At 42.9% G+C, this 10667-nt stretch overlaps 1 protein-coding gene across 1 annotated transcript; it reads right to left on the bottom strand.

Moving 5' to 3' along the window:
- Positions 1-665: 665 nt before the first annotated feature.
- VHL (von Hippel-Lindau tumor suppressor) lies at positions 666-8853 on the bottom strand. The gene is made up of 3 exons (XM_042979504.1): positions 8448-8853; positions 6325-6447; positions 666-2984 (listed from the first exon to the last, which is right to left on the bottom strand). The coding sequence occupies exons 1-3, from the start codon at positions 8785-8787 to the stop codon at positions 2791-2793; spliced, it is 657 nt and encodes a 218-aa protein (XP_042835438.1). The 5' UTR covers positions 8788-8853; the 3' UTR covers positions 666-2790.
- Positions 8854-10667: the final 1814 nt, after the last annotated feature.

Raw genomic sequence — 10667 nt, 5'->3', positions numbered from 1 at the left:
CATCAACTCTTGATCTCAAATCAGGTCTTCTTTTTTAATGTTTATTTATTTTGAGAAAGAAAGCACAAGTCGGGGAGGGGCAGAGAGAGAGAAGGAGACAGAGAATCCCAAGTAGGATCCATGCTCAGTGTGGAGCCCAACTTGGGGCTCGATCTCACAACTGTGAGATCAAGACCTGAGCCAAAATCAAGAGTTGGATGCTTAACCGACTGTGCCACCCAGGCACCTCTCAGCTCAGGTCTTGATCTCAGGGTCGTGAGTTCAAGCCCCATGTTGGGATCCCCACTGGGAACGAAGCCTACTTAAGAAAAAATAAGCAAATAAAAATTAAAAATAAATAAATAAAACACGGTGAAAAAGAAAAGAAAGAAAAATTAAAAATCAAACACATACATACATAAAACCAGGGTGGGTGGCCTGGCTGGCTCAGTAGAGCATGTGACTCTTGGTCTTGGGGTTGATCTTGATCTTCGAGCCCCATATTGGGTGTAGAGATTACTTAAGGAAATTTAAAAAATAAAAATAAATAATAAAAACAAAAGAAAAGGGACTGAGCATGAAGACAGGTGCTTGTATTTGCAATGCCCCTCCCCACTTCAAGTCTTTAAAGAAACACAGTTCTCACAACAGAGCCTGTTTGAAGTAACACTGAGACACACCCCACCTATTTTCTTTACTCAGCACCATTTAATGTATTAAAGAACAGTTTTTTTTAACTCAAAATAGGAAAACATCACAGTCTCTTAAGAGCAATACATTTGATACAGTCATAAGATTTCAAATGAAAAACATATTATTCATGCTACAGGTTTTTAATCCTCCTGGACAACACACAAAACAACACAGTACTCAATCTACATGGTTTCACAAGAGAAACACAAATTTCATTTGGACAAAGACAGGTTTAAAAAAAAAACAACCAACATTGAACTAATCCTTACGTCCTTACATCCCCCATCCCATCCCACCCTCAAATATGTACTGCTACCAGCTCCCCAGGATTTCTTTCTTCCACCCAACAGCTCGTAACACGGTAGACACTGAGAGGTGTGTCACTGAATGAGTGCTACAGTGCGTTTAAGAAACAAAAGCTAATCGATTTGTTCAATGTTGAAAGAGGGGCTTAAGATTAGGTGAAACAAAGTCTAGGGGAAACTGTGGAGCATTGTCTTGTTCATGCTGATTTCAGAGCACAGAAATTGTGCTCAAAGGTTAGTACAGGAACTAGAGATACCAAGAAATATCCCACTGTTTACAAAAGGAAGACCGCACTAATGTCTGAAAAGAGCTTATAATACCATGGGAAAATATTTAAGTTATAAAGTTGTAACTGAGAAGGTAGAATACAAAACTATATTCAGTATGATTTTAACTACGTAAAACCAAACCAACCACAAGATGCCCTAAAGAGGGTAAAAGTTTAAAATGTTTAGTGGTTGTATTCAAGTAATTTATCTACAGTGATCTTTTTTTTTCCTTTTACTTTACTGTCTTTACCAAAATGTTCTCTACCGGGGGATTTTTTTTTTTTTTTTAAACTATTAGTTACCAAAAAAAAAAATCAGACTGATAGAACTATTGCATTTGAATTAATCAATTTAAGTCCAGCCTATAAGAAAGGATTTGTACATTTATAAAACTATAAAACATTCTTAGCTACTCCAGGAATCCATTCTGTGTTGTGAGTAATCCCAGAGATGGAGGGCTTCCTTCCTCCACCTCTCTTCCAGCCAGGTGCAAAGTCTCACCAGTTCCTGCCTGATGAAAAATGCTAAACCAGGCAGCCTCGTGAGTCCACATGAACCCAAGAGTGGCTCTCCTCAGTGGTCCCCAGCGCCCAAAACCACTGGCCCCTGGTTAAAATGCTGGCAGCATTAAAAAAAAAAAAAAAAAATGCTAAGCCAAATAGAAATGTAATGGATTTACAAAAAGTAACAGAAATATCCACACTTGGCAAAAACCTATTTGCAGTACAGCAGTAGCTCCTTAATACTAGAATTAAGAGGACAGCTATTTTCTCCTATCTTCAGTTCAGCTGTCAAGTTTAAAAAAAGTGATCACCACAAAGCTAATCCTGGTTTAGAAACAAATAAAAGAGCACTGCAACAACAGCGGACAGAGAAAAGCACAAAATTTAGAAAGTTATAAAAAGTGCTTTCTATAAAAGTAATTCCCTTTAAAACATTTGTTTATGGTATACACTGTAAGGTCCCACCTCCCCACCCCCCAAAAAAGGGCAAAACTTCCAAACACTTTCTACCAAAGTATCCACTGGTTTGTTCATTCAACAAACACTGACTGAAGGCTCATAATGTGTGAGGCACTGGGGTCTCAAAGAGAAGACAGACTTATCCCTGCCTCAAGGACATGTCTGTCTTCTCCAAGTGGGAGGCTGACACGTCACCAACCACAGCACAGCAATTAAAAGCAGATGCCACTGCTTTCTTACAATTTTAGAGTATGCTGCAATTCTCATTGAAGCACTTACACAAAAGTCCTTACATACAAACTTTCCTGACTTACTAGGAGGCAAAAATGCAACTACTTGATGAATACTTGAATACTTCTAGAAAGGGCAGGCATTAAATTACATTTTGTGACATTTGCCCCTAAACATCACAATGCCTAGTGAAGTCAGTTAACTTTCCTTTAAGCAATGGAGGATTTTTCCATCCGGGAATGAGACACCTTGAATCTGAGAATAAGTGACCAGTCCTAAATGTAGATCAAGACTAGTCAGTACCATCTAAGGCCGAGACTCAGGAGTGCAAATTTCATTTCAGTTTCGTTTCATTTCATTTCAGTCTCCCCTTCCATCCGCTGGTTTTCAATATGCTCCTGTGTCAGCCGCTCCAGGTCTTTCCTTACATTCGGATGGTCTTCCAGATCTTCATAGAGTGATCTCACGATGTCCAGTCTCCTGTAATTCTCAGGCTTGACTAGGCTTCGGACAACCTGGAGGCACCGCTCTTTCAGAGTATACACTGTAAATGCAGAAAACCAAAACCTCAGCAGCAGACTCGGGCCTTGGGACAAGAAATGAGCAAGACGCTTTGCCAACCATAGCAATTCCATTTACTATAGAAGCACCTCACTTTGGAGGAAAAAAAATTGAGTACATGTGTTGTGGCAGAGGGGAATGTGATGGCCCTAATGGACATCTCATGGTATGCATGACCTTGTATAATAACTTCCCCTTATAAGAGGGCTGGGCTTGTGATGTGCTTTAATTAATTGAACGTGGGTGACGTGACATTGTGCCAATTCTGAACCTAAGCTTTAAGTAGCCCTGGCAACTTAAGGGCACCTGGGAGGCTCAGTCAGTTGAGCGTCACAATCCCAGGGCTGTGGGACTGTGCCCTGCATCAGACTCTGCACTGAGTGTGGATCCACTTAAGGTCCTCTCTCTGTCTCTCTCTCTCTGTCTCTCTCTCTCTACCTCTTCCCCTCTCCCCTGCTCACACTCCAAAATAAAAAATTAAGAGGTGCCTGGGTGGCTCAGTCAGTTGAGTGTCCGGCTCTTGATTTCCGCTCAAGTCATGCTCTCACAGTAAATGAGATCAAGCCCCGTGTTGGGCTGTACACTGACAGCATGGAGTCTGCTTGGGATTCTCTCTCTCTCCTCTCTCTGTCCCTCCCCCGCTGCTCTCAAGATAAGTAAACAAACTTTTAAAAATATATTAATTAGATTAAATTAAAAACTGTTTAGTTTTTAAAAATTAAAAAAAAAAAGAAGCCCTGGCAACTCCTGCTTTTATGCTCTCAGGAGTCCCAAGCCACCCGGCAGGAGACACCACACAAAGAGGGTCATGCCCTGAGAAAGCATGGAAGAGAGGCTCAACCTCTTGCCAACCTGCCAGCAGAAGTCAGCCACACCAACCACCACCAGTGAGCAGAAACCCCCCTCGCTGATCTCAGCCCAGACTGTAGAATTATGAACAAATAAAAAGGTGGTTGTTATTCTGGGGTAGCTCTCACACAGCAACAGATAACCAAACAGTCTGTAACTGGATTTGAGGAACTCCAAGTATATTTTATTTCTACTTTTGGGGGGCTCCTGGGTGGCTCAGTCAGTTAAGCAACTGACTTCGGCTCAGGTCATGACTTCCTGGTTTGTGGGTTTGAGCCCACATCAGGCTCTGTGCTGACAGCTCGGAGCCTGCAGCCTGCTTCGGATTCTGTGTCTCCCTCCCTCTGCCCCTCCTGAGCTCGCACTGTCTCTCTCTCAAAAATTAATAAACATTAAAAAATTCTTAAGATTTCATTTGTATTTTTTATTATTTTTAGTCTATTTTTTTATTTTGACAAAGGGAGAGAGAGAGAGAGAGAGAGAGAGAGCAAGCACACAAGCAGGAGAGGGGCAGAGAGAGAAAATTCTAAGCAGGCTCCGCACTGTCAGCGTAGAGCCCAATGCGGGGCTCAATCTCACAAACCCAGACCTTAAATCAAGAGTCAGATGCTTAACTGACTGATCCACCCAGGTACCCCTCCAATTCTATTTTAAGCTCACTGGGAAACTGACACTGTAAGGGTATCCTATAAGGCAAAATTTACTACATTTATCAATTTAACTTACCAATTTTTATACACCTACTTCCTTAAGATAGGATCTATACATACATATCAGTTTGAACCTTATGAAGCTACATGTATTTGGGTGTTTAATATTTTATTTTAAAATCATCTTTACACCTAACATGGCGCTTGAACTCACAACCCCGAGATCAAGAGTCGCATGCTCCACCAAATGAGGTAGCCAGGTGCCCCAGTATTTGGAGTTTTTTAACCCACTAGAATAGTTTGTTTGGGTTCAACCTAATAAAATCAATCGAGTTTTGTTTTTGTTTTTTTAATTTGCATCCAAGTTAGTTAGCATATAGTGCAACAATGATTTCAGGAGTAGATTCCTTAATACCCCTTACCCATTTAGCCCATCCCCCCTCCCACAACCCCTCCAGTAACCCTCTGTTTGTTCTCCATATTTAAGAGTCTCTTCTGTTTCGTCCCCCTCCCTGTTTTTATATTATTTTTGCTTCCCTTCCCTTGTGTTCATCTGTTCTGTGTCTTAAAGTCCTCATATGAGTGAAGTCATATGATATTTGTCTTTCTCTGACTGATTTCGCTTAGCATAATACCCTCTAGTTCCATCCACATAGTTGCAAATGGCAAGAGTTCATTCTTTTTGATTGCCGAGGAACACTCCATTATATACATATACCGCATCTTCTTTATCCATTCATCCATCGATGGACATTTGGACTCTTTCCATACTTTGGCTATTGTCGACAGTGCTGCTATAAACATGGGGGTGCATGTGCCCCCTTTGAAACAGCACACCTGTATCCCTTGGATAAATACCTAGTAGTGCAATTGCTGGGTCATAGGTCATTTTCTATTTAAAATCAAATGAGTTTTAAACAAATCGTAAACCATGATATTAACATTCAATTTGGTGTGTTTTTTTTAACCCCTGATTGGCACTGTGAGCTTGAGTGGGTTAAATAACATTAAAAGGTACAACACTAGGGATGCCCAGGCAGCTCAGTTAAGTGTCCAACTCTTGATTTCCACTCAGGTCATGATCTCATGGCATACAGCCTGCTCAAGATCCTCTCTCTCCCTCTCCCTCTGACCCTCCTCTACTCACAGGCACACTCTCTCACACTCTCAGAAAAAAAAGAAAAAAAAAAGATACAACACTAGAAGCCATGATATCTCATTCTCTATACTTTATTCTTCTCTAAGACTCTAGGGCATAATTCTGCTCTAAGGCCAGGGAAACGAAAATGTATTCATAATTACATGAGATATTTTACTTATTTATTAAATTTTGTAAGTAATCTCTACTCCCAATGTGAGGCGTGAACTCACAACCCTGAGATCAAGAGTCACATGCTCTACCGACTGAACCAGCCAGGTACCCTGACAATCAGATATTTTAATTCAGCTCATTTCTGACAAGCCCAAAGAGCTTCTGAGCAACCACATCTTTGTTCAATATAGAAGATACAAATAAATTAGTTCCATTTTATTTATAGTGGAGAAAAGGACACAGAAAGGTTGGATAACTTGACTAGCATCCAGCAAAAACCAATAAAGGTTTGGATCCTTCAAGTTGCTTATTCTCTACTTATTCCAACAGCCTTATCTTTTGATTTATCATTTTTAATTAAATAATTATTTATTCATTTTTAAGTAGGATCTATGGTCAATGTGGGGCTTGAATTCATGATGCTGACATCAAGAATCACATGTTTTACCCACTGAGCCCAGCCAGGCACCCCCAGCCTTATCTTTTTATAAAGTAAGATAGAACATCAGTACCTGGCAGTGTGATGTTGGCAAAAATAGGCTGTCCATCAACATTGAGAGATGGCACAAATAGTTCAGTTTGGTTAACCAGAAGCCCATCATATGTTCCTGCATCTCGGAAAAGCCAAAGGTGACCTGTTAAAACAAGAAGAGGCTGTTATGTAGCCACACACCCATTTCCTTCATCTTCCTGGATTGACCCTGAAGTCCTTGCCTCCCACGCTGCTTAAATATCTTACTAAGCCCTCCCAGTAATATTACCTTACTCAGTCCTCACAACAGATCTATTTACAGATGAGCAAATAGATCTGAAAAAGCCAAGGGACTTGCTCAAGGCAACAAGGACAGTAAGGGAAAAAGAGCAGATACTTGAGGCTTCAAATACAGCACCCTTTCTGCTACCGTGGTCAAAAAGCAAACACATGCATTGCGAATCACACCCAACACTGCAAACTAAAAGAACTTCAACAACTCTTTACATCTGTGCTTCTCAAGAACAAGAAGATGCAAAAAGATCATGTTCAGAAAAGGAAGCCACACAGAAAAAGGTACATTCTGTACGAATAGACCAAACTAATTTATGGTGTGAAAAATCAAAAGAATGGTTGCCTCTGAAAGGGAGGGGACTGAGTGGAAAGGGGCAGGAAGGAACTTCCTGGAGTGATGGAAATGTTTTAACCTATAGTTTGATCTAGGTGTCGTATTTGTCAAAAATGCATCAATCTCTAAGATCTGTGTGTTTTACTGTATGTAAGGTATACGTGAATTTAGAAACAAATACATCATATGCAAAAAGAGAGAGAGACAGAGACAGAGAGAGAGAGAGAGAGAGAAGGCAACCCCCCCCCCCTTCCCTAGGACTAACATTCTGTTTAAGGCAGGTGGAAAGCATGTCTGAATGTGTTCCTGGGACACAAATGTACTTGAAGATTTGGTGGGAAATTTTAAGAAATGTAAACTGGTAAAAAAAAAAATTTATTATAGTAAAACTTACATAAAATTGACCATTTTAACCATTTTAAGTGTACTGTTCAGTGCCATTAAGTACATTCACACAGTAAGTCATTTTTTTTTAATTGTTTATTTATTTTTGAAAGGCAGAGAGACGGAGCGTGAGTGGGGGAGGGGCAGAGAGAGAGACACAGAACTTGAGGCAGGCTCCAGGCTCTGAGCTGTCAGCACAGAGCCCGATGGGGGGCTTGAACCCACGGACTGTGAGATCATGACCTGAGCTGGGAGTGGGATGCTTAATCTACTGAGCCAACCGGGCGCCCCTCATGGTAAGTAATTTTTAAAAAGTTTATCTTAAGGGGCGCCTGGGTGGTCCAGTCAGTTGAGGGTCAGACTCTAGGTTTTGTTGGCTCAGGTCATGGTCTGCCCCCCTCTCTCTCCACCCCCTCTCTCAAAATAAATAAAACTTAAAATAAAAAAAAGATTCTCTAAAAAAAATTTATGTTAACTCAAGCACAGACAAATTTTAGATGAAAAAAACAAAATTTCACACAATTTCCTAGATAAAATAGAAGACTACAGAAATGTTGATCCCTGGAAGAACTGTGTTCTCCCTTCTTTAATATCAGGGGAAATTTGGAGTAAAGGTCCGAGAAACATTACCGCGTACTCTCAAGGCAAAACGATCCATTGGAAAGCTGTCCTTAACTGAAACCTACACACCCCTTCCCTTCACTGAGCTAGGTGCCTGCTCCAAGCTCCCACGGGCCGCTGTGCTCCGTTCCTCCTGCAGCAACTGTGACACTGGCTTGTTCTCATCTGTTTATGCATGCATCTGTCTCCCCGACTGGACTGTGTTCTCCATGAAGGGCAGGGGCCTAACGCGGACCTGGCCCACTGGGGACACTCGGGAATGTGAGATTCTCTCAGAGACGTAATGAACAAACGGGCATTAGGTACGGAGCACTTTTAGGGGTAAATATACGTGTAAGGGGGAAAAGCCACCTCCGATGCAAATTACTCAGTCCTATAAGAAAGAATTAGCTGCCACCTAGTAGCAGCGTCAACCTGGATCTGTCACAACCTCTCTGGGGCACCAGCAGGCGTTCGCTGCGCCCCGGGACAAAGCAGGAGGCGCGACCGGGCTGGGCCGGCCCGGGCCAGGGCGACCCCGGCTCACCTACCTCGGTAGCTATGGATGCGGCGGCCCGTGCCGGGCGGCAGTGTCGGGTACGGCTGCGGCTCGCCGTCGAAGTTGAGCCACACCGGCAGCACGACGCGCGGACTGCGGTTGCAGAAGATGACCTGAGACGGCTCGCAAGAGTTCACTGAGCGTAGCACCGGTCGCGGCTGCCCAGCCTCCATCTCCTCCTCGGCGCCCGGCTCCTCGGGGTCAGACTCTTCCGGGCCAGACTCCTCGGCGCCCGACTCCTCCCCGCCGTACTCTTCAGGGCCCACCTCCTCCGCGTCCACCTCCTCCACACCGGCCTCGGCCTCTTCCAAGTTCCCTGCCTTCCGGGGCATTACCTCCCGGAGCCTAGACAACCCGGGCCTCGCCGCCTCGGGATTTGTGGGGCCGTACGGGGTGGGGCGTGGCGCGCGTGCGTGCGCGTCCCCGCAAGCGTGCGTGCTGTTTCTGCGCGCTCTCGGTCGGTTGTGGAAGATGCTCGCAGAAATGGCCGGCTTGAGACTGTGCGCAAGCGCAGGTGGAACCTCCAGCCACAGAAACCGAGCATTCAGGAGGCAGAGGCTGACGCTGGGCCACCTCGTCCACGGTTTCCTCTGTAAAGTGGATTCTTTTTTCGCACCGCTAAGTTTTTGACACAGCATTTCCTTAGCTTCATTTATTCTAAGACCTTCATGGTTTTTGCCATATTCTCCCTACCAAATGCGCTATTATTTATTTAATAATTTTCTCGTTTGTTTTGTCTCCATCTTCGGTCACAAAATTCGAATTTTGTGTAGAAGAATATAATAAAGTCAAAATGTCCGTCTCCTCCTAGTTTCCCCCAGCCACCCATAAAGACTCCGCGGAGACAAGAAGTATTACCAGTTTTTGTGCTTCCTTTAACAAAAAAAAAAAAAAAAAAAAAAAAAAAAAATTTTAACATTTATTTATTTTTGAGAGAGAGGGAGACACAGGATCCGAAGCAGGCTCCAGGCTCCGAGCTGTCAGCACAGAACCTGATGCGGGGCTCAAACCCACGAACCTTGAGGTGAGATCATGACCTGAGTCTGGCGCTCAATCGACTGAGCCACCCAGGTGCCCCTTTGTGCTTCCTTTTAAAGGTATTCTGTACATATGCAAAGCAGTTGAACAAGTTTAAGAAATTTCCACTACCATCAGTGGAAATTCGCTCTCATTTGCCACGTAAGAGTACAGTGGGACTAAGTTAAATGAAAACAAAACAGTTAAATTTTATCTATAATCTGTTAAAAGCGCTCAGCCTGCTCTTTCTTGGTTCGACCGGTTAGCCAAGTGTTAGATGTTAAGCACCAAGTATTAGCTGTGAAACCAACTTTGTCCTGGACGTAATCAAAAGGATTAACGGAAATTGAAAATGGGATAATATTTGATACTGCAGTCTATGTGCGATTTGAAATTCACATCCACCTGGGTTCTCATTCCAGGTGTAGCTTCAGATCTGCGATGTTGGGCAGAATTCTTTAAATTCTCTGAGACCTTGCTCATTTTTAAAAAGTATGTCCCAGGGGCGCCCGGGTGGCACAGTCAGATCTCAGCTCAGGTCATGATCTCAAGGGTTCCTGAGTTTGAGCCCCACATTGGGCTATGCACTGATTAATGGTGCAGAGCCTGCTTGGGATTCTCTCTTCTCTGTGCCCCTCCCTGACTTGTGCTCACTCACTCTCTCTCTAAATAAATAAATTTTATTATATATATATATATATATATATATATATATATATATATATAGTCCCCTGACCAAGTGTTGAGGGGGAAGTGGTAAGTGCCTAGTACACAGTAAGCACCCAGAGCAATTCTCAGCAGTTAATATTATAAATTAAACACATTGTCTCAGTCCTGAAAATGTTCACAGGCTACTGGGCAAGCATACAAGACATGCTGTTAGAATATGATATTGATTGTAGAAGAGCAAGGTGTAAAGTCATTTGCTGGACCTGAAAAATTCAGGCAAGTCTTCCCAGGAGTTTTATCTGGGATGAACTTTGAAGAATAGAGCTAAAAGTTTTCCCTTCCCATTTATCATCAGACAAATACCCACCTAGGATGTCAGATAAGGGCTCATTGGCAGACTTCCCAATCCAGTTTTCTTCTCATTGGTTTTATATCCTGCCTCTAAGTCCAGGACTCCGACAGTCCTACCACTTACTGAAAATCCATTTGGAGGCCCAAACCAAAGAGAGACATATATTTATGCTCC

Source organism: Panthera tigris, chromosome A2 (genome assembly GCF_018350195.1).
Source record: "Panthera tigris isolate Pti1 chromosome A2, P.tigris_Pti1_mat1.1, whole genome shotgun sequence".
In the NCBI taxonomy this organism is placed as follows: Eukaryota; Metazoa; Chordata; class Mammalia; order Carnivora; family Felidae; genus Panthera; species Panthera tigris.
This window is presented reverse-complemented; position numbering and strand designations above follow the sequence as displayed.